Source organism: Pristiophorus japonicus, chromosome 1 (genome assembly GCF_044704955.1).
Source record: "Pristiophorus japonicus isolate sPriJap1 chromosome 1, sPriJap1.hap1, whole genome shotgun sequence".
In the NCBI taxonomy this organism is placed as follows: Eukaryota; Metazoa; Chordata; class Chondrichthyes; family Pristiophoridae; genus Pristiophorus; species Pristiophorus japonicus.
This window is the reverse complement of record NC_091977.1, coordinates 531,789,620-531,814,119: the sequence shown is the minus strand read 5'-3', so window position 1 is coordinate 531,814,119 and position 24,500 is coordinate 531,789,620. Positions and strand designations below refer to the sequence as shown.

At 43.0% G+C, this 24,500-nt stretch overlaps 1 protein-coding gene across 1 annotated transcript in view; it reads right to left on the bottom strand.

Moving 5' to 3' along the window:
• stk3 (serine/threonine kinase 3 (STE20 homolog, yeast)) overlaps positions 1-24,500 on the bottom strand; it is a 598,462-nt gene that overhangs the window by 479,951 nt on the left and 94,011 nt on the right. The window contains exons 2-3 of the mRNA XM_070877027.1: positions 5,668-5,748; positions 2,286-2,414 (exon numbers count right to left, since the gene is read on the bottom strand). Of these exons, the coding sequence (XP_070733128.1) occupies positions 2,286-2,414; positions 5,668-5,748 (210 nt within the window). The remainder of the gene's footprint in view (positions 1-2,285; positions 2,415-5,667; positions 5,749-24,500) is intronic.

Sequence of the window (24,500 nt, the reverse complement as noted above, 5' to 3'; positions counted from 1 at the left end):
ATAAGCAGTCCCTCGGAATCGAGGAAGACTTGCTTCCATTCTTAACATGAGTCCTTAGGTGGCTGTACAGTCCAATACGAGAACCACAGTCTCTGTCACAGGTGGGACAGATAGTCGATGAGGGAAGGGGTGGGTGGGACTGGTTTGCCGCATGCTCTTTCCGCTGCCTGCGCTTGATTTCTGCATGCTCTTGGCAACGAGACTCGAGGAGCTCAGCGCCCTCTCAGTTGCACTTCCCTCTACTTAGGGATCTTGACAGTTATGAAAGGTTATGATAGAGAGTGTTTCCACTTGTGGGGAAGAGCATGACTAGAGGCCATTAATATAAGATAGTCACCAAGAAATCAAATAGGGAATTCAGAAGAAACTTCTTTAACCAGAGAGTGGTGAGAATGTGGAACTCGCTACCACAGGGAATCGTTGAAGTGAATAGTATCAATGCATTTAAGGGGAGGTTAGATAAGCATCTGATGGAGAAGAGAATAGAGGGTTATGCTATTAGATTTAGATGAGGAAAGACGGGAGGAGGCTCGAGTGGGGCATAAACGCTGGCATGGACTGATTGGGCCGAAGGCCTGCTTCTGTGCTGTATATCCTATGTAACAAATATAAAAAACTGTGAAAGTCGGTAGGAAAATCTCAAAAATGTAACTCAACGCATTAGCCACCTTTCACAAGGGTGAAGGGACAGATGATTACAAAGTGACCAGTAGAAATTGAAGGGAAAGGAAGGCCAGTATGCAAGCTGAATGCTGCAGCGAGCAGGTTCGCTACTGGCTATACCAGCCCTATGTTGCATGTTAGCAGCTCTGGTTAGCTTCATCAAGAGATGCAACTATGTCAAATACAGGCAGGTGGCCACAGTGCACCTCATGAATCCTGACTGAACCAGAATCCCCTCTGTGGGCCTTCTCTCCCAGCACCTTTCATAGGGCCGTTCCCATTGGAACACCCACTGATGGCATTAGTGTTGCAGAAAAAAAGTTAACTGTGGGCACAAAGATTCATGACATCCCAAGCACCAGGAAAAAGAAAATTAATAAAATCAGATCAGAAACAGAAAAAATTGAAAGAACCTTCTTTCTGGCCCTTTAGATGCGCTGCCTAATTGACCAGTTATGGTGGCCATTGATACCAGTTGTTTTAGACATGTAATTAAAGAAGCCAGAGTCAGCAGAATTTTCCCACATCATTTAAATATGTCAACGAAGCTCTGACCTGTTCCCACAGATATCAGTTTTTGTTCAAATTTAATGTCAAGAATGACTTTCGATTTGAACAAACTTTGAGCCAAGGTATGTGTGGTATATCTTTGGAGCATTAACGTGAGCAGACTACCTCCCAGTCATTTTGTCAATGATTCCATCTATGCCTGGAAGTACTGCCTCAATGATCTGCAACTATATGATCATCTTGAATTTTTCCTATTTTAGGTATCAGTTAATGTACCAGAGTTCTATTAGCCAAAAGTTCCTCCATCTTTTGGAAACAGAGATATTTCTGGAGTGGAAGCCTGTTCTATCTTCTTTCGGTAAACTCTTTCTTCACTCCTAAAGCGAATATATTTTCCACCTCCGTTACAGTTCCTAAGGAGCAGCAATAGGAGCCCTCTGTCCCCACCCTCAAGCAAATCTGTTGGAAACAACCTGGATATAAAACCATATGGAGAACAATTCTAGAATCAAAACAGAGTCTCCTGAGCACTTCCAATACTTACACAAAAATTGTTTGAAGTGCTTTAAGACTCTCAAACCATTTAAAATTTAACAATGGGTGGAGCTCAGTGCCTATAAGCAGGCATGTGAAAAGACGTAAGAATTCAATTCAGCACCAGGTAGCATAAACAAGGTACAGGTACTGCCTGTACAGACCAGCTTTTCAGACCGGTAGCGACAGGATTAACACATTATTTGATAGCCAGAGTCAGCAGTTCATCCTTAAAATTGGCTAATGATTGAGACTGCAATTAAGAACTGTTCCAAGAAGTGTACTAAAAAAAGAGGCCACGAAAAAAATAATTGTTCAAAATGCCAATCTCAAAGGCATCTGCAAAAGAGAAGTACGACAAAGAACGAACAGCAAGAGATCGACGACAGATGTTCTGAACCCATGTTGCAGCTCTTCTACTTCTATGCAGTGGGCTTAATCCAAAAATAGTAAGACAGCAGTACAGCTCATTAAAACATTCTGGTTTTACATGCTTACTAAATTATCACACTTGAAGTTAAACATCTGTAAAATGCACTATGCTGTTAAGTGAACTTGCCACATTCCACTGCTCATACCTATCACATTGTTGCATTATTGAAATTTCCTTAATAATTTCCTGTAGGTCGGACTCCACTGGCACTTGCTTTATGGCAACCACTTGGCCAGATTCTTTATGGATTGCTTTAAAAACACTACCATAAGATCTGGAAAAAGAAAAGAATATGTTTTTCAAATACATTCCAAACAAGTTAATACTTTAGAGCAAACATTTAAATGCTGTATTACTACGTGCATCTCCTAATTATATTGGGTAAAGTAAATTCCATTCACTGCAAAAGACTGCAGTGTATCTAGACTAGCCCTCATCAAACAATTTACCATTTGTCAAAGTGATAGAGGATTACGACAAAACTCAAAACATAAATGTGATTGTATGAAAGTAAATTATTAAGCTACTGTATTGCACATTTATGTAAAATGTTATAAAATGAATTTTAATTATTCCAGCTGACCTGCTACAAGAACAACTTGCATTTATATTGCACCTTTAATATAGAAAAGCGTGCGCATCACAGAGGTGCAAGAAAAAGCAGATGCCGAGCCAAAGGAGGAAAGATTAGCAGGGGTAACTAAAAGAGGTAGGTTTTAAGGAGCATCTTAAAAGCAGTGAGATGGAGAGGTGGAGGGGTTTAGAAATTCAATTCTGGAGTGTTGAGCCTAGGTAACTGAGGCACAAAAGCATGAGGGAAATTGGGGATGCACAAGAGGCTGAGGTTAGAAGAACAGAGAGTTCCAATGCTAAGGAGGAGTTGCAGCACTGGAGAAGATTAGAGATAGAGAGGAGTGAGGCCACAGAGAGATTTAAATACAAGTACGAGTCACTGGGGGAATGGGTGCCAATGCAGGTCAGTGAGGACAAGCAATAGGCAAGCAGCAAGGATGCAGCAGCAAAGTATTGGATGAGCTGAAGTATATTGAGGACGGGAGGCTGGTCACAAGAAAATTGGACTAATCGAGTTTGGAAGTGATAAAGGCATAGATAGACCTTCAGCGACAGATGAGCTAAGGAAGCAAGCTGTCATTGCGATTGAGAGAATATGGGGTTGAAAGCGCAGCTCAGGGTCGAACAGGATGCCAAGGTTGTCAGCAGGCTAGTACAGCCCCAGACAGTGGCTGAGAAGGGAATAAGTCAGTGACAAGGGTACAAAGTTTTTCCCTCCCTAAATCCCTCAAACTCTTTTCTTCCCTCCCCTCCTTAAAACCCACTCTAAGTTTTTACAATTAGCCCTCCTAATACTTGCTCCTTTTGCTCAGTATCTTTATTTTTAATTATGCCACTGTGAAGACCGAATCTATCATCTTCACAATATTTAACCAAAGGAAATTACAGCTAGTCCAAGCCTGGAGGTCGAACAATTAGTCTGATAGTCCACACTGAAAGTCGATGGGTCAAGAGAGATGATGGCACGGTCGAGCTTGGTTTCAATCAGCATATATGTAGAAGCTGACCGCATGCCTGTGCAAGATGTTGCCAAGGATACTGAAGGGTTTCTATGAGATTCATACTTCATTTCCTATGCTAACGACATGGGATTTATTTTCTCCAGCCGGGTAATTACATGGAATCTACAAAACAGAAACAGGCAATTTGGCCCAACTTGTCTGTGGTGGTGTTCACACTCAACACGAGGCTCCTCCCACTCTAATTATCTCTTACCACCTTGCCCCCGTATCTCTCTATTCTCTTCTCTCTCTTGTATGTGTCAAGCTACCCGCCTTTAAGTACATCAATGCTATCTGCTTGAAACACTTCAAGTGGCAGCGAGTCCCAAATTTACATCAATCTGTGGAAAGAAATTATTTCTAAATTCTTTATTTGATCTGTGAGTGGCTATTTTATATTTAATGCCCACTTGATCTGGAAGTGTAAACAGTGTCACCAAGTTCAGCTGATAAAACCCCTTCATAATTTTAAAGACCTCAATCAGCTCTTTTCTTTTCCATAGGAAAGAGCCCCAGCCTGCACAATCTATTCCTGATAACATCTAGTAACATCTTCGTAAGCTCTAGAACTTATATAAAAACTTTGGGGGTGAAATTGCCCTCCGTCCCATTTCAAGCAGATAATATTAACGGCCGGCAGGAGCCAGGGAGAACTGGGCTCTTTAAATTAAAATATGCCTCCCACGCTTTCGGGTGCTGTTGGAGGTGGTAGCGGAGCGGGGATGGGGACAGGAGCGAGGCGGTGTCCATCAGTGCCATGCTGACCAGCGTCAGCGCGACACGGACATGCCACATCGCGCTGCCGCGTTGCAACATCCCTCCCCTTCACTTAAAGGTAATTCTCCCCGGCAGGGGTCAGTGCTGGGCAGTAAGGGGTCAGTGTGCCAGGCAGGGCAGGAAAGACGGGACACAGTGGAAACCCATTGCCGCTGCCTCGGGGGCAATTGCGGACGGATTGCGCCCGCCGCCTGACCCTGGACGGAAAGGCTTAACCGCCCCTCAGGCCTTAAAATTTCGGCCCCTTTATTTCTTGACAATGACAACTCTCCCCACTCTTTTCCAACCCCCCGCCTTTCCCAGATAATACTTTCTCCCATTCCTGTTTCTGGTGTAACTTGGCCACACAAAATCCCCAGCTAAAAGGAAGGGAACGTGGCTCTGCTTTCTGGCCTTTATCAATAACACAAGGACATAACCAAGAGCAGTGCTGGGTGACTATCCCTCTAGTTTTCTCTTTACAAAACACCCAACGTCCACTCACCAGCTCCAAACAGCGCCCAGCTGACACGAGGAATTCAGCTTGTGATAAGGTTCCAGGCACAAAGTGATCTATTACTGATCTGTGACACAGCACAAACTAATTTTAAAATGATTTAATTTTTATTTTTCTCCAAGGGAACTATGAAAGCTTCAGCTCAATGCGCTCGATCTCTGCTAGTTATAGCTAATATTCAAATCTGGTTTTCTAAAAATTCATATTTGGGATTACTAAATTAGTAACACATATCAAGAACTAATATAAATGAACAAAGTTTAATTGATCAGTGTTATTATTTAAAGAAATATTAAATGAAGTAAAAATATGAGCGTACACGGATATAGTTTTGATCAACTTTAAGAAATTAAGAAAACGACCATTATTCTAAGACCCTCAACAGACAATTGGCTCTAGCTCCAGAAATTAAATTTCGAAATAATACTGCTGAATTTGCATTTGTTTTACACATTCTGCCTGAGGCAAATGAGTGCCACAAGAAATTTGGGTGCAAGTTCCTGTTGCCAAGCTCGTCACAGAAATTTTGGTATACGTGCAATCCGGGACTATATTTCCAAACGACGGTGCTTCAAAGCAGTGCAACGACTCCAGTTTCCACCAGTTTCAGTATGTTAGCCGGTCAAGTACCCAGTAGATACTATATGGTAAGAAGATATGTTAACTGCTATGCCACTTACCCTTCACCAAGCTTTTCCAATACATCGAACACCTCTTCAGGCTGCTTCGTGAGGCTGTCTTCACTCAGTTTCTTCAACTTGCTAAATTAAAGAAAAGAAAGAATTGAAGAACATAAGAAAGCAGGCAAAAAAAAGGGATGCATCTTTGAGTCTGCTCCTTCCAAATACCCTGTAGAATTAACCTTTTTAATACAGGACCCAGGTCGCCATTTGGAGCTTGGGCAGGAGCATCAGCGGAGCCTTGGTACAGCAGAGGAGCATGGAACGTCGTGGCGGACTTGCGACAAGTGATCGAGATGGAGAAGTAATGAGGGATCGTAGCTGACATTTGGTGGGTGATCGTGATGGAGGTGCGGCGAATGTTTAGTGCAGAGGTGTGGCGGGGGATCGTGGCGGAGGTGCAACGAGTGTTTTTGTGGTGGAGGAGCGGTGAGGGATCGTGGTGGAGGTGCTGCAAATGAGGGTACGGGGCCCAGAAAAAGAGAGAGCCCAGGGGCAGCACGGGCCAGCCCACACTGCGATATATGTGCGCACTAGGTCCGTGCAGCAGAGCAGGTCTCCAGTCGTCCTGGTTAACCCTTGCCACTGGATAAAGGCCTAGCTCTGTCAAGCCCGTGTGGTGGCTGATGAACAACGGTCACTACGTGTTAAAAAAATCCACGCAAAGGCATCTCCCACCCCTTCAATTGGAGTTCAGGACTGGAATATTGGGTCCTTCATTGAAACATCTGTGAACTCATGTGGAAGCAAGTCATCCTCGTTCGAGGGACCGCCTATGATGATGAGAATTAACTCGACTCAAATCACTGAAATGTTTCTCCTTCCTCGAAGACATGTTTATAACCCCACAACCAAAAATAAATACATACTATTTACAGCACAGAAAAAGGCCACTCAGCCCAACATGCCTGTGTTTATTGCTCCATTCAAGCCTCCTCCCAACCCTTCTGCATCTCCATCAACATATCCTTCTATTCCTTTCTCCCTCATGTGTTTAGCTTCATTTAAATGCATCAATACTAGTTGCCTCAACTGTTCTTGTGATAGTGAGTTTCACATTCTAACCACTCTTTGGGTAAAGACATTTCTCCTGAATCCCTTTGGATTTATTAGTGACTATCTTATATTTATGGCCACTTGTTCTGGTCTCTCCCTGCAAGAGAAAACATTTTCTCTACGTCAACCTTAGACAGCCAGTTCTTCCCAACCTCTAGCAAATATGCTTCAAAATACAAAACCCAACCTGAAGAGTAGCCAACAACTTCACACAAGATCTGCTTGATTATACTGGATACTGTTGGGGGAGATGGCTCATCAGGGGGAAGGCAGCAGCAGCCAAGTTCATGGCACAATGGTTAGCTCTGCTGCACAGCAGGCAGGAAAAAGAGTGGGAGAGAGATAGTGGTAGGGGATTCTATTGTAAGGGGAATAGATAGGCGTTTTTGCGGCCGTAATCAAGACTCCAGGATGGTATGGTGCAAGTGTCAAGGATGACTCGGAGCAGCTTCAGGGCATTCTGGAGAGGGAGGGTGAACAGCCAGTTGTCATAGTGCACATAGGTACCAACAATATAGGTAAAAAAATTGGATGAGGTCCGACAAGCTGAATTTAGGGAGCTGGGAGTTAAATTCAGAAGTAGGACCTCAAAAGGTAGAAATCTCAGGATTGCTACCAGTGCCACGTGCTAGTCAGAGTAGAAATAGAATAGTTAAGATGAATATGTGGCTTGAGGAATGGTGCAAGAGGGAGGGATTCAAATTCCTGGGACAATGGAACCGGTTCTGTGGGAGGTGGGACCAGTACAAACCGGACGGTCTGCACCTGGGCAGGACCGGAACCGATGTCCTGGGGGAAGTGTTTTCTAGTGTTGTTGGGGAGGGTTTAAACTAATATGGCAGGGGGATGGGAATCTATGCAGGGAATGTGGAAATGTACTTTTAAAGTTACATTTTCTGTTAAATGTTCGCTTTTGTAATAAAACAAAATGGAGTCTCGGTTCTCCCAGAAGCCCCTGTAGCAGACAGCGTGTTTCTGCACAAACATACTAACCTTGACTGAAAGCTAATTAAAAGAAAGGCAGGAGCCATCTGTGTGAGCGAAGGAACCTTGAATTTACCCTCCCTAACAGAAAGAATGTCTTGTTAGAATTATACCCCCCACTAGTAACTGTCACTGTGCTAAACCTTAGAAGTATTAGATAAAGGCTGTATAGATATGTAGAGAATTAAAACAAGGATGTGGTGTTAAAGTGATTGAAGAACTCCTTATCTGTATTTGCTGACTGCAAGGGTAGAACTGATACACATGATGGAACTATAATTTCTTTCTTTGTTCTTCTGTATAAAGATAATGTGATTTTGAACCTCTGTCGAAGTCTTTGCTGAGCTGTTGACTGAGCGAGGCTTTTCCTTGCAGCAAGTAAAACTTATTAAAGGAACATCTACTGAGCTGTTTGTGTCAGAGTTTCATATTTTAGTTAAATTGAGTGTCAAGATTTCGACAGTTACTTCTTGGAGGTTCCACCGAGATCACTTACCCTCTATTCTGTGAGTGAACAGATGCGGACATAGTACCTCTACAGTGAAGGGCTTAACTGCCCAGAATAAGGTGAGCCTTTTGCTTGCAAAGGGTCTCTTTACTGTTGAATCGCATATGTAATCTGTTGTCCACAGTGGAAGTACTGCAATCTACGAGACTCGACATTTAAGAGCTAAAGTTATTTTTTATCATTTCCTTCTCAGCTTGAAGGCAGAAGGGATCTGATCCTGAAAATATCCGATCTGGAAACAGCCCGGGGAGATCTTATTAGTATAAGGTAAAAAGAGCGTTATCGATCAAAAAAGATGATCCTTGAAAGATAGGATCAAGATCCTTGAAAGATAGGATCGGGGTCCTTGGAAGATAGGACCATTTTAAATAAGTAAAAGACTCAGTTTGTAGTGGCGTACAATGCAGACTGAGAATTGACTATATGTTTAGATAGAGTTGAAGGCTATGATTTGTATACCCGCGTGGATGTTGTTTGTCTTAATTGTCCTTGTTATACTGTTGCGTTCAGTACTTTTGTGCGATATTGCAATTAATGAAACGGGAAGAGTCACTAAAGAAAATTGTGATTCGGAAAAACAAAAATTAATTGAGAAAAGAAACAGCAACTGATTGATCAACTACGGTTCGTGTCAACATATCTCAAACACCCAGACTGAGCCCAAATTAAGAGCCAGGACAAGTGGGCGTAGAGAACTCGTTGACTGAAAAGATTGTGAGATCAGGAAAGTGTGAAAAATCTTAATCATCCAGAATGGGTACCGGAGCAAGTAAACCACCACCAAAGGGCACACCAGTCTATTTTATGCTCCAGAATTGTGGTCAGTCTTCAACTGATCACCTAAAAAAAAAATGGGTACAATGGACCAAGGATGCAAACAGGCCATTTTCACCCGATGGTTCATTTAACTTGGAAAGAATAAGATGTCTAGAGGAGTGCCTTATGGTTAGAGACCGAGGAGGAAGAGGTAAAAAGGAAGTAATAGAAAAGGCCTGGGTTCCGATTAACTCGAGCCCATGTAAAATTAACAGAGGAAGTAAATCATTATGTAAGAAAAGAAAAAAAATGAAAACCTGATAGTGATGTATGGATCAAAAAAAATAATAGAGCCGGCCAAATAATAAACTTTGTTGAATGAAGAGAGAGAGACTTTTGTGAATGTCTGTCTTTGAATGAAAGTGCGTGTGTGATTTTTTGACTGCGGAATGAATTTTTCATGTGTCTGAAAGCCCGTTTGGAAAGGTGGTGGAGCTGTCTGTTTGTTTTAGCTCCACCCACTTTTTCAAACAGAGTGAAGTTTTTTTTTTTAAACCCTTCGTAGTGTTATCCTGTGTGTGGGAAGGTTTTAAGAAAGTGTGAACCTTATTGAAATTACATTTTAAGTTAGAAATGCAGGTGTGGATTTCTTCGGATGATAAGTTACGGAGCTAGGAAATGCATAAAAGATAGCTTTGTTGAGCAAAAGATAAAATACATGGTCCCGGTGGGTTTAAAAAAAAAGGAGAATCTATTTGACACGTTCACTTACTTGTCAAAAAAAGACATGCAATCATTGATTACACTGGGTTGAAAGACATAAATTTAGTCTCGGAATGAGATAAAGAGCAGGGAAGGGAAGTTGTAATGCCATTTTTAAAAAAGCCTGCGTGGGTCTCTCGAGGCTGCAGGCTGGGAGAATACGCTCCCATTTTCCTTTGTGTAAAACCTTGACGCGAAAGCTTCCAGCTCGGTAAGAAGATTTTTAAATAAAAGATTGGCAGTACAATATTTGAATTGGGATTTTGAGATATTTCAGATGATTCTCCTCGAGAAACATTTTGGGTGTATTGGGAAAAAACCTTGGGTTTGGAAGCCTTTTAATAAAATTACACAACTGCTGTGCCATAAGCTATAGCTTAAAAGGTTGTAATTTATGAGACACTATCATAAAATTGATTGCAGAGCAAAGGATTGGAGTTTTTGATGTTCAGCTTCCAAAATAGAAGTTGGGCACACAATTATAAAACAAGTACTTTGCATTATGTGATCTGTGAATCACTAAGCTTAAATGAGAAGTCCTTGTAACACACCGATTTTTCCAGTTCAAAAGTCCAATAGTGACAAATGGAGGTTTGTCCAAGACCTCTTCTAGAGATATGGAAAGAGAAAAAGGTTAGTAAAGACAAACATAGGTCCCCTGCAGTCAGAATCAGGGGAAGTCATAACAGGGAACAAAGAATGGCAGACCAATTGAACATGTACTTTGGTTCGGTATTCACCAAGGAGGACACAAATAACCTTCCGGATATAAAAGGGGTCAGAGGGTCGAGTAAGAAGGAGGAACTGAGGGAAATCCTTAATAGTCGGGAAATTGTGTTGGGGAAATTGATGGGATTGAAGGCAGATAAATCCCCAGGGCCTGATGGTCTGCATCCCAGAGTACTTAAGGAGATGGCCTTGGAAATTTTCCAACATTCCATAGACTCTGGATCAGTTCCTATGGAGTGGAGGGTAGCCAATGTAACCCCACTTTTTGAAAATGGAGGGAGAGAGAAAACACGGAATTATAGACCGGTCAGCCTGACATCGGTAGTGGGTAAAATGATGGAATCAATTATTAAGGATGTCATAGCAGCGCATTTGGAAAGAGGTGACATGATAGGTCCAAGTCAGCATGGATTTGTGAAAGGGAAATCATGCTTGACAAATCTTCTGAAATATTTTGAGGATGTTTCCAGTAGTGTGGACAAGGGAGAACCAGTTGATGTGGTGTATTTGGACTTTCAGAAGGCTTTCGACAAGGTCCCACACAAGAGATTAATGTGCAAAGTAAAAGCACATGGGATTGGGGGTAGTGTGCTGACGTGGATTGAGAGAACTGGTTGTCAGACAGGAAGCAAAGAGTAGGAGTAAATTGGTACTTTTCAGAATGGCAGGCAGTGACTAGTGGGGTACCGCAAGGTTCTGTGCTGGGGCCCCAACTGTTTCCATTGTACATTAATGATTTAGACGAGGGGATTAAATGTAGTATCTCCAAATTTGCGGATGACACTAAGTTGGGTGGCAGTATGAGCTGCGAGGAGGATGCTATGAGGCTGAGAAGTGACTTGGATAGGTTAGGTGAGTGGGCAAATGTATGGCAGATGAAGTATAATGTGGATAAATGTGAAGTTATCCACTTTGGTGGTAAAAACAGAGAGACAGACTATTATCTGAATGGTGACAGATTAGGAAAAGGGGAGGTGCAACAAGACCTGTGTGTCATGGTACATCAGTCATTGAAGGTTGGCATGCAGGTACAGCAGGCGGTTAAGAAAGCAAATGGCATGTTGGCCTTCATAGCGAGGGGATTTGAATACGGGGCAGGGAGGTGTTACTACAGTTGTACAGGAACTTGGTGAGGCCACACCTGGAGTATTGTGTACAGTTTTGGTCTCCTAACTTGAGGAAGGACATTCTTGCTATTGAGGGAGTGCAGCAAAGGTTCACCAGACTGATTCCCGGGATGGCAGGACTGACATATCAAGAAAGACTGGATCAACTGGGCTTGTATTCACTAGAGTTCAGAAGAATGAGAGGGGATCTCAAAGAAACGCTTAAAATTCTGACGGGTATAGACAGGTTAGGTGCAGAAAGAATGTTCCCAATGTTGGGGAAGTCCAGAACCAGGGGTCACAGTCTAAGGAGAAGGGGTAAGCCATTTAGACCGAGATGAGGAGAAATTTCTTCACCCAGAGAATGGTGAACCTGTGGAATTCTCTACCACAGAAAGTTGTTGAGGCCAATTCACGAAATATATTCAAAAAGTTAGATGTAGTCCTTACTAGGAGGATCAAAGGGTATGGCAAGAAAGCAGGAATGGGGTACTGAAGTTGCATGTTCAGCCATGAGCTCATTGAATGGCGGTGCAGGCTCGAAGGGCCAAATGGTCTACTCCTGCACCTATTTTCTATGTTTCTATCTCCGAGCTGTGAATGAATCTGTATTCCCAAATAGATCCAGTGGCACGCGGACTGCCAGGATGTCTTCCCTCTTTGGCAGCAGCTTATTATGCTTAACAACAGGCTCAGACAATAACTCTAAATCATCAGACTATTTTGTATATCTCACACTGTCGAGATTTTATTTACTAAATGTGCCACTCAACACCTAACTTCTGCGAGAACCACTAAATATGAAGTTGAACTGTTATCAAATCCGAACCTCATCATTAAAAGATGTACTACCCTAAATCCAGCCACTCTACTCCCTACGGAAGAAGACGGCGAGCCCCATTCATGCGAAATGGTGACCGAATTAGTAACTAAACCACGTATCGATCTAACAGATATACCAATATGTAACCCTGATCTAGTATACTATGTTGACAGATGACAATGAATCAGCCTTACGAGATGACAATGAATCCAGGTAAAACGGAAAAGGTAGAATCTGCCTCCCACCCAAATCCAATAGGGCCTTTTGTACATTTACAAATGGATTTTATTGAATTACCTATGTGTATGGGATTTAAATATGTATTAGTTATTGTAGAAGTGTTCTCCAGATGGATTGAAGCCTTTCCATGTAAAAAGGCCGATGCCACTACTGTTGCTAAATATTTGTTATAAGAAATCGTACCGCGCTTCGGAATTCCAGCTAAGCATTCTAGTGATAATGGGTCACATTTTACGGGAACTGTTATAAAAGAATTACAGATCAACCAAAGTTTTCATTGCAGTTACCATCCACAATCAGCCGGACTTGTTGAAAGATATAATGGAATGCTTACAAATAAGCTGACAAAATTGTGCAATGACACTGGACTAAAATGGGTAGAATTGCTGCCCTTAGCCTTGATGATAATGTGATCTGCAACCAATAGAACAACAGGCCTGTCACCACATGAGATAGTTATGGGACGATGCCAACGAATGCCTTTTACTGCACTGTTTACAGCAAAGCAAATGGACATCCATAAAATGGAAGAAAATATGTTGAATTATTGTATTGTAATAACCAAATGTATTTCCAGCTTTCATTCACAGGTAAAAGAAGCCCAAGTCGAACCAGCATAAGGGAAGTGTTATAATCTGGAGCCTGGACATTTCATTTATGTCAACATTTTTAAAAGAAAAAGCAACCTTCAACCAAGATTTGAAGGACCATACTAGGTCTTGCTGACAACTAATACTGCAATCATGATAAAAGACCAACATGGATCCATGCGTCCCATTGCAAAAGGGCACCTGAAAAGGAAGAATGAATAAAGGACTGTATGGACTATGGGGACTGATAATACTGTGCTCAACAGGATTGTGCCTTGTCTCATCGATAGTACCAGGGGTACAGAAACATATCCCGGATGATTCAGAAGAGATCAGCAATCTAGCTGAATATATAAGGAAGGTGGTGATCGAGTACAAACAAACTATTGGCCAGGGAGGTACCACCTTGTGGAATTGGGTATCCGGATGGCTGGGATCCCTCGGCAAATCCTTGGTACAGGATTTGATCATATTCTTGCTGATAATCTTTGCCCTATACTTTTTGTTTGTATTAGTTAAGTGCTGCTGCGCCAGGTTGGGAAAAACAGTGTTACCAAATCAAGACCACTGCTAGGGTTATGGTAGCAACAATTACTGAAGGTTCTTGTGTGGAAATGGAAATAGAAAGACTATGCAAGATTAGAATGGATTAAGTTGTCCTTATAAAGGACACAAGGGGGGAATGTGGAAATGTACTTTTAAAGTTACATTTTCTGCTAAATGTACCCTTTTGTAATAAAACAAAATGGAGTCTCAGTTCTCCCAGAAGTCCCTGTAGCAGACAGCCTGTTCCTGCATAAACATACTAACCTTGACTGAAAGCTAATTAAAGAAAGGCAGGAGCCACCTGTGTGAGCGAAGGAACCTTGAATTTACCCTCACTAACAGAAAGAATGTCCTGTTAGAATTATACTTCTCACTAGTAACTGTCACTGTGCTAAACCCTAGAAGTATTAGATAAAGGCTGTGTAGATATGTAGAGAATTAAAACATGGATGTGGTGTTAATTAAAGTGACTGAAGAACTCCTTATCTGTATTTGCTGACCGCAAGGGTAGAACTGATACACATGATGGAACCATAATTTCTTTCTTTGTTCTCCTGTATAAAGATAATGTGATTTTTGAACTTCTGTAGAAGTCTTTGCTGAGCCTCTGACTTAGCGAGGCTTTTCCTTGCAGCAAGTAAAACTTATAAAACAAACATCTACCGAGCTGTTTGTGTCAGAGTTTCATATTTTAGTTAAATTGAGAGTCGAGATTTCAACAGGCGGCAGAGAGAAGTAAAATGGGGGCAGAAGCAAAAGGTACAAAGGAGGTAAGGAAAAGTGGAGGGCAGAGAAATCGAGGGCAAAAATCAATACGGGCCACATGACAGCATAATTCTAAAAGGACAAAGAGTATTAAAAAAACAAGTATAAAGGCTCTGTGTCTCAATGCGAGGAGCATTCGTATTAAAGTGGATGAATTAACTGCGCAGATAGCCGTTAACGGATATGATGTAATTGGAATTCCGGAGATATGGCTCCAGGGTGACCAAGGCTGGGAACTCAACATCGAGGGGTATTCAATATTGAGGAAGGATAGACAGAAAGGAAAAGGAGGTGGGATAGCGTTACTGATTAAAGAGGAGATTAACGCAATAGTAAGGAAGGACATTAGCTTGGATGATGTGGAATCTCTATGGGTAGAGCTACGGAACACCAAAGGGCAGAAAACTCTAGTGGGAGCTGTGCACAGACCACCAAACAGTAGTAGTGAGGTTGGGGATGGCATCAAACTGAAACATAGAAACATAGAAACATAGAAAATAGGTGCAGGAGCAGGCCATTCAGCCCTTCTAGCCTGCACCGCCATTCAATGAGTTCATGGCTGAACATTCAACTTCAGTACCCCATTCCTGCTTTCACGCCATACCCCTTGATCCCCCGAGTAGTAAGGACTTCATCTAACTCCCTTTTGAATATATTTAGTGAATTGGCCTCAACTACTTTCTGTGGTAGAGAATTCCACAGGTTCACCACTCTCTGGGTGAAGAAGTTTCTCCTCATCTCGGTCCTAAATGGCTTACCCCTTATCCACAGACTGTGACCCCTGGTTCTGGACTTCCCCAACATTGGGAACATTCTTCCTGCATTTAACCTGTCTAAACCCGTCAGAATTTTAAACATTTCTATGAGGTCCCCTCTCATTCTTCTGAACTCAAGTGAATACAAGCCCAGTTGATCCAGTCTTTCTTGATAGGTCAGTCCCGCCATCCCGGGAATCAGTCTGGTGAATCTTCGCTGCACTCCCTCAATAGCAAGAATGTCCTTCCTCAAGTTAGGAGACCAAAACTGTACACAATACTCCAGGTGTGGCTTCACCAAGGCCCTGTACAACTGTAGCAACACCTCCCTGCCCCTGTATTCAAATCCCCTCGCTATGAAGGCCAACATGCCATTTGCTTTCTTAACCGCCTGCTGTACCTGCATGCTAACCTTCAATGGCTGATGTACCATGACACCCAGGTCTCGTTGCACCTTCCCTTTTCCTAATCTGTCACCATTCAGATAATAGTCTGTCTCTCTGCCTCACATTTATCCACATTATACTTCATCTGCCATGCATTTGCCCACTCACCTAACCTATCCAAGTCACTCTGCAGCCTCATAGCATCCTCCTCGCAGCTCACACTGCCACCCAACTTAGTGTCATCCGCAAATTTGGAGATACTACATTTAATTCCCTCGTCTAAATCATTAATGTACAATGTAAACAGCTGGGGCCCCAGCACAGAACCTTGCGGCACCCCACTAGTCACTGCCTGCCATTCTGAAAAGTACCCGTTTACTCCTACTCTTTGCTTCCTGTCTGACAACCAGTTCTCAATCCACGTCAGCACACTACCCCCAATCCCATGTGCTTTTACTTTGCACATTAATCTCTTGTGTGGGACCTTGTCGAAAGCCTTCTGAAAGTCCAAATATACCACATCAACTGGTTCTCCTTTGTCCACTTTACTGGAAACATCCTCAAAAAATTCCAGAAGATTTGTCAAGCATGATTTCCCTTTCACAAATCCATGCTGACTTGGACCTATCATGTCACCATTTTCCAGATGCACTGCTATGACATCCTTAATAATTGATTCCATCATTTTACCCACTACTGAGGTCAGGCTGACCGGTCTATAATTCCCTGTTTTCTCTCTCCCTCCTTTTTTAAAAAGTAGGGTTACATTGGCTACCCTCCACTCCATAGGAACTGATCCAGAGTCAATGGAATGTTGGAAAATGACTGTCAATGCATCTGCTATTTCCAAGGCCACCTCCTTAAGTACTCTGGGATGCAGTCCATCAGGCCCTGGGGATTTATCGGCCTTCAATCCCATCAATTTCCCCAACACAATTTCCCGACTAATAAAGATTTCCGTCAGTTCCCCCTCCTTACTAGACCCTCTGACCCCTTTTATATCCGGAAGGTTGTTTGTATCCTCCTTAGTGAATACCGAACCAAAGTACTTGTTCAATTGGTCTGCCATTTCTTTGTTCCCCGTTATGACGTCCCCTGATTCTGACTGCAGGGGACCTACGTTTGTCTTTACTAACCTTTTTCTCTTTACATACCTATAGAAACTTTTGCAATCCACCTTAATGTTCCCTGCAAGCTTCTTCTCGTACTCCATTTTCCCTGCCCTAATCAAACCCTTTGTCCTCCTCTGCTGAGTTCTAAATTTCTCCCAGTCCCCAGGTTCGCTGCTATTTCTGGCCAATTTGTATGCCACTTCCTTGGCTTTAATACTATCCCTGATTTCCCTTGATAGCCACGGTTGAGCCACCTTCCCTTTTTTATTTTTACACCAGACAGGAATGTACAATTGTTGTAATTCATCCATGCGGTCTCTAAATGTCTGCCATTGCCCATCCACAGTCAACCCCCTAAGTATCATTCGCCAATCTATCCTAGCCAATTCACGCCTCATACCTTCAAAGTTACCCTTCTTTAAGTTCTGGACCATGGTCTCTGAATTTACTGTTTCATTCTCCATCCTAATGCAGAATTCCACCATATTATGGTCACTCTTCCCCAAGGGGCCTCGCACAATGAGATTGCTAATTAATCCTCTCTCATTACACAACACCCAGTCTAAGATGGCCTCCCCCCTAGTTAGTTCCTCAACATACTGGTCTAGAAAACCATCCCTTATGCACTCCAGGAAATCCTCCTCCACCGTATTGCTTCCAGTTTGGCTAGCCCAATCTATGTGCATATTAAAGTCACCCATTATAACTGCTACACCTTTATTGCATGCACCCCTAATTTCCTGTTTGATGCCCTCCCCAACATCCCTATTACTGTTTGGAGGTCTGTACACAACTCCTACTAACGTTTTTTGCCCTTTGGTGTTCTGCAGCTCTACCCATATAGATTCCACATCATCCAAGCTAATGTCTTTCCTAACTATTGCATTAATCTCCTCTTTAACCAACAATGCTACCCCACCTCCTTTTCCCTTTACTCTATCCTTCCTGAATGTCGAATACCCCTGAATGTCGAGTTCCCAGCCCTGATCATCCTGGAGCCACGTCTCCGTAATCCCAATCACATCATATTTATTAACGTCTATTTGCACAGTTAATTCATCCACCTTATTGCGGATACTCCTTGCATTAAGACACAAAGCCTTCAGGCTTGTTTTTTTAACACCCTTTGTCCTTTTAGAATTTTGCTGTACAGTGGCCCTTTTTGTTCTTTGCCTTGGGTTTCTCCGCCCTCCACTTTTCCTCATCTCCTTTCTGTCTTTTGCTTTTGCCTCCTTTTTGTTTCCCTCTGTCTCCCTGCATTGGTTCCCATCCCCCTGCCATATTAGTTTAAATCCTCCCCAACAGCACTAGCAAACACTCCCCCTAGGACATTGGTTCCAAAAAATCCAAAAACTGGCATGATCTCGGTCCTGAGATTTTGGACATTGTACCTGTATGACCAAATTTGATCTTGGTGGCTCCTGGAAGGATAGAAAACCTCAGAGAAAGTACCTTTGGGCTACATGTTTCCCATCGTGTAATGCATGCTCTAGCAATCCTGAGTTGAAGCCATATAGGTCTTCTGGTACAAACACCTGTGTCGTTACATTATAAAAGGTATTCTTGTACCAGCCGATGTTTTTTGTCTGATTCCACTCCTGTGAAGCGCCTCGTTGTTTTTTTACTACTTTAAAGGCGCTATATAAATGCAAGTTGCTGTTGCTTTGATTTGATTGATTGTCTATTTACATGCATCAGAATGGAAGGGTGGCATGAAAGTCGTGAATATTAGAAAAGAGTGGAGAGCTGCAAGTTAGTTTCTCCATGTCACAGAATTCTCACCTCAAGCAAAACACCAGCTGGAAGGCCAAGCACTTTACCACAAGAGGGATAAAAATAAATGAGAAGGGCTAACTACTCATTTCCTAGGAGCTGAATCAAGATCAGACCACCTTCTTTGCCAGTTTGCTGTATGCCATGAGGAAACTGCAATAGGCAGGGAAAGGAAATGAAATAAGTCTTTAAAAAATGGCTCTCACAAAAGTAGGAGAAAAACTGTAAGGCTAGCTGAAACTGAAATTAGGGATGCGTGCAATAAAGGTACAGCAGGTGACATTAATCTACATATAGACTGGGCTAGCCAAACTGGTAGCAATACGGTGGAGGAGGATTTCCTGGAGTGTATACAGAATGGTTTTCTAGACCAATATGTCGAGGAACCAACTAGAGAGCTGGCGATCCTACACTGGATGTTGTGTAATGAGAGGGGATTAATTAGCAATCTGTTGTGCGAGGCCCCTTGGGGAAGAGTGACCATAATATGGTAAAATTCTTCATTAAGATGGAGACTAGGCTCCTGAACTTAAAGAAAGGTAACTTCGATGGTATGAGACGTGAGTTAGCGAGGATAGACTGGCAAATGATACTCAAAGGGTTGACGGTGGATAGGCAATGGCAGACATTTAAAGATCACATGGATGAACTTCAACAATTGTACATCCCTGTCTGGCATAAAAATAAAATGGGGAATGTGGCTCAACCATGGCTAACAAGGGAAATTAGAGATAGTGTTAAATCCAAGAGGCATATAAATTGGCCAGAAAAAGCAGCAAACCTGAGGACTGGGAGAAATATAGAATTCAGCAGAGGAAGACAAAGGGTTCAATTAGGAGGGGGAAACGAGAGTATGGGCGTAAGCTTACAGAAAACATAAAAACTGACTGCAAAAGCTTTTTTATCTATGAACAGAAAAAGATTAGTGAAGACAAGTGTATGTCCCTTGCAGTCAGAATCAGGTGAATTTATAATGGGGAACAAAGAAATGGCAGACCAATTGAACAAATACTTCGGTTCTGTCTTCACTAAGGAAGGCACAAATAACCTTCCGGAAATACTAGGGGACCGAGGGTCTAGCGAGAAAGAGGAACTGAAGGAAATCCTTATTAGGTCAGGAAATTGTGTTAGGGAAATTGATGGGATTGAAGGCCGATAAATCCCCAGGGCCTGATAGTCTGCATCCCAGAGTGCTTAAGGAAGTGGCCCAAGAAATAGTGGATGCATTGGTAGTTATTTTCCAACATTCTATAGACTCTGGATCAGTTCCTATGGATCGGAGGGTAGCTAATGTAACCTCACTTTTTAAAAAAAGGGAGGTAGTGGGGAAAATGTTGAAATCAATTATTAAAGATGTAATAGCAGCACATTTGGAAAGCAGTGACAGGATCGGTCCAAGTCAGCATGGATTTATGAAAGGGAAATCATGTTTGACAAATCTTCTAGAATTTTTTTGAGGATGTAACTAGTAGAGTGGATAAGGGAGAACCAGTGGATGTGGTGTAGTCGGACTTTAAAAAGGCTTTTGACAAGGTCCCACACAAGAAATTCGTGTGCAAAATTAAAGCACATGTTATCGGGGGTAATGTATTGACGTGGATAGAGAACTGGTTAGCAGACAGGAAGAAAAGAGTAGGAATAAACGGAGCCTTTTCAGAATGGCAGGCAGTGACTAGTGGGGTACTGCAAGGTTCAGTGCTGGGCCTCCAGCTATTTACAATATACATTAATGATTTAGACGAAGGAATTGAATGGAATACCTCCAAGTTTGCAGATGACACTAAGCTGGGTGGCAATGTGAGCTGTGAGGAGGATGCTAAGAGGCTGCAGGGTGACTTGGACAGGTTAGGTGAGTGTGCAAATGCATGGCAGATGCAGTATAAATGTAGATAAATGTGAGGTTATCCACTTTGGTGGCAAAAACAGGAAGGCAGAATATTATCTGAATGGTGACAGATTAGGAAAAGGGGAGGTGCAACGAGACCTGGGCATCATGGGACATCAGTCATTGAAAATTGGCATGCAGGTACAGCAGGCGGTGAAGGCGGCAAATGGCATGTTGGCCTTCATAGCGAGAGGATGAGAGTATAGGAGCAGGGAGGTCTTACTGCAGTTGTAAAGGGCCTCGGTGAGGCCACACCTTGAATATTGTGTACAGTTTTGGTCTCCTAATCGGAGGAGGGACATTCTTGCTATTGAGGGAGTGCAGCGAAGGATCACCGGAGTGATTCCCAGGATGGCAGAACTGACATATGAAGAAAGACTAGATCGACTCGGCTTATATTCACTGGAATTTAGAAGAATGAGAGGGGATCTCATAGAAAAATATAACATTCTGACGGGATTGGACAGGTTAGATGCAGGAAGAATGTTCCCGATGTTGGGGAAGTCCAGAACCAGGGGTCACAGTCTAATGATAAGGGGTAAGCCATTTTGGACCGAGATGAGGAGAAACTTCTTCACTCAAAGAATTGTGAACCTGTGGAATTCTCTACCACAGAAAGTTGTTGAGACCAGTTCGTTAGATATATTCAAAAGGGAGTTAAGATGTGGCCTTTAGGGCTAAAGGGATCAAGTGGTAAGGAGAGAAAGCAGGAATGGGGTACTGAAGTTGCATGATCAACCATGATCATATTGAACGGTGGTGTAAGCTCGAAGGCCAAATGGCCTACTCCTGCACTTATTTTCTATGTTTCTATGTTAAAAAGGCATACGGGATACTGGGTTTCATAAATAAGGCTTAGAATAGAAAAGCAAGGCAGTTATGATGAACCTTTATAAAACACTGGTTCGGCTTCAACTAGAGTACTGTGTCCAATTCTGGGCCCCGCACTGTAGGAAGGATGTGAAGTCCTTAGCGTGGTTGCAGAAAAGATTTACGAGAATGATTCCAGGGATGAGAGATTTCTGTTATGTAGATAGACTGGAGAAGCTGGGGTTGTTCTCCTAAGAGCAGAGAAGTTTGAGAGGAGATTTGATCGAGATATTCAAACTCCTGAGAGGTCTAGAGGTCTAGACAGAGTAGATAGAGAGAAACTGTTCCCATTGGCGGAAGGATCAAGAACCAGAGGACACAGATTCAAGGTGATTGGCAAAACAACCAAAAGCGTCAAGAAGAAAAACATTTTTACGCAGCGAATGGTTAGGATCTGGAATGCACGACCTAAAAGAATGGTGGAGGCAGACTCAATCGTGGCTTTCAAAAGGCAATTGGATAAGTACCTGAAAGAAAGAAATTTGCAGGGCTACGGGGAAGGAGCGGGGGGAGTGAGACGAGCTGAAGTGCTCTTGCAGAGAGCTGGCATGGGCTTGACGGGCCAAATAGCCTCCTTCGGTGCTGTAACTATTGTATGATTCTCATGACAGCCTTGCCAGCGATGCCCACAACCAGTGAACGAATAACAATTAAAAACTTCGACAGAAAATTCCAGCAGATTAGGGAGGAATTTATAAACTAAGAGCATTAGTTTGAGATTTGAATAAAATATATGAAGTACCTGTAATAATAATTCATAGCATTTGTATTGAATTTTGCTGCTATGCGTTCAATTTTAATTCATTCATCAAAAATCCTTCCTCACATAAAAGACGATTTGGTCACAAGTGTACTGTGTAATCAATGTTTGCTATTTTGTCCAAGTTATACTGCATCCCATTCAGTTCTTGAAATTTAGAAACATTTTCAAATATAGAATCTTAGAAATGTCATCATCATCATAGGCAGTCCCTCGGAATCGAGGAAGACTTGCTTCCACCCTTAACATGAGTTCTTAGGTGGCTGAACTGGGTCTTTATACACTGGAGTTTAGAAGGATGAGAGGGGATCTCATATAAACTTATAAGATTCTGATAGGTTAGATGTTCCTGATGACGGGGAAGTCCAGAACCAGGAAACAGAGTCTTAGGATAAGATGTAGGCCATTTAGGACAGAGATGAGGGAAACTTCTTCATTCAGAGAGTTGTTAACCTGTGGAATTCCCTACCACAGAGAGCTGTTGATGCCAGTTCATTGGATATATTCGAGAGAGTGTTAGATATGGCCCTTACGGCTAAAGGGATCAAGGGGTATGGAGAGAAAGCAGGAAAAGGGGTACTGAGGGAATGATGGTGCAGGTTCAAGGGGCCGAACGGCCTACTCCTGCACCTATTTTCTATGTCTATGTCTAATACGAGAATCACAGTCTCTGTCACATCTGGGACAGAGATTCGCTGAGGGTAAGGGAGGGTGTGACTGGTTTGCCGCACGCTCCTTCCGCTGCCTGTGCTTGATTTCTGCATGCTCACTGGAGGTGGTGTTGAATCTCCTCATCAATATCTGCTTTTGTTGATATGAGGCTCCCGAGGTATGGGAAATGGTCCACGTTGTCCAGGGCCACGCCATGGATCTTGATGACTGGGGGGGGACAGTGCTGTGCGGCGAAGACAGGTTGGTAGAGGACCTTTGTCTTACGGACGTTTAGCATAAGGCCCATGCTTTTGTGCACCTCAGTAAATCTGTCGACTATGTCCTGGAGTTCAGCCTCAATGTGCACAGACAGAGGCGTCGTCTGCGTACTGTAACTCGACGACAGAGGTTAGAGTGGTCATGGATCTAGCCTGGAGACGGCGAAGGTTGAACAGCTTCCTACTGGTTCTGTAGTTTAGTTCCACTCTAGCTGGGAGTTTGTTGACTGAGGTGGAGCATGGCAGCGAGGAAGATTAAGAGGTTTGGCGTGATGATGCAGCCCTGTTTGACCCCAGTCCGGACGTGGATTGGGTCTGTAATGGACCTGTGGGGAAGGATCACAGCCTGCATGTCATCATGGAGCAGGCGGAGGATGTTGACAAACTTTTGGGGGCATCCAAAACGGTGGAGGAAGCAGTCCATGCCCATATGCAGCAAGTCCTAGACGACATTCAGGCTTGAGCTGGTAAGTGGCAAGTAACATTCACGCCACAAAAGTGCCAGGCAATGACCATCTCCAACAAGCAAGAGTCTAACCACCTCCCCATGATATTCAACGACATTACCATTGCCGAATCCCCCACTATCAACATCCTGGGAGTCACCATTGACCAGAAACTTAACTGGACCAGCCATATAAATAAATAGTGTGGCAACAAGAACAGGTCAGAAGCTGGATATTCTGCGGTGAGTGCCACACCTCCTGACTCCCCAAAACTGCTCCACCATCTACAAGGCACAAATCAGGAGTGTGATGGAATACTCGCCACTTGCCTGGATGACAGCAGCTCCAACAAAACTCAAGAAGCTCAACACCATCCGGGACAAAGCAACCCGCTTGATTGGCACCCCATCCACGACCTTAAGCATTCACTCCCATCTGCAAGATGCACTGCAGCAACTCGCCAAGACTTCTTCGGCAGCACCTCCCAAACCCGCAACGCCTACCACCTAGAAGGACAAGGGAAGCAGTGGTCTGGGAGCACCAACACCTGCAAGTTCCCCTCCAGGTTACACATCATTCTGACTTGAAAATATGTCGCCGTTCCTTCATCATTGCTGGGTCAAAATCCTGGAACTCCCTCCTCAACAGCACTGTGGGAGTTCCTTCATCACCTGGACTGCAGCAGTTTAAGGCAGCGGCTCACCACCACCTTTTCAAGGGCAATTAGGGATGGGCATTTTGCTGGCCTTGCTGGCGACATCTACAAATAAAAAAACAATGCATTTTTATACTTGTCATCTAAAAAAGGCTAATGTGAACAGGGATTTTGATCTTCCATCCCTTGCACTCTCAGAAGTTCTTATTCACCTGCAACTGGTAACCTAAACAAGGACAATGTGAAAATTCAAAGATTTATTCCTTCCTAATTAATATAGAATATCTTCTGGTTTGTAGGAATAAATTCACAGCGGGTCACAACTTTATTGGAAGAATCCTTACATAGCACTGCAAGTGGTGCAGCACTGGATTAACAAATTAAATAATTTTAAATG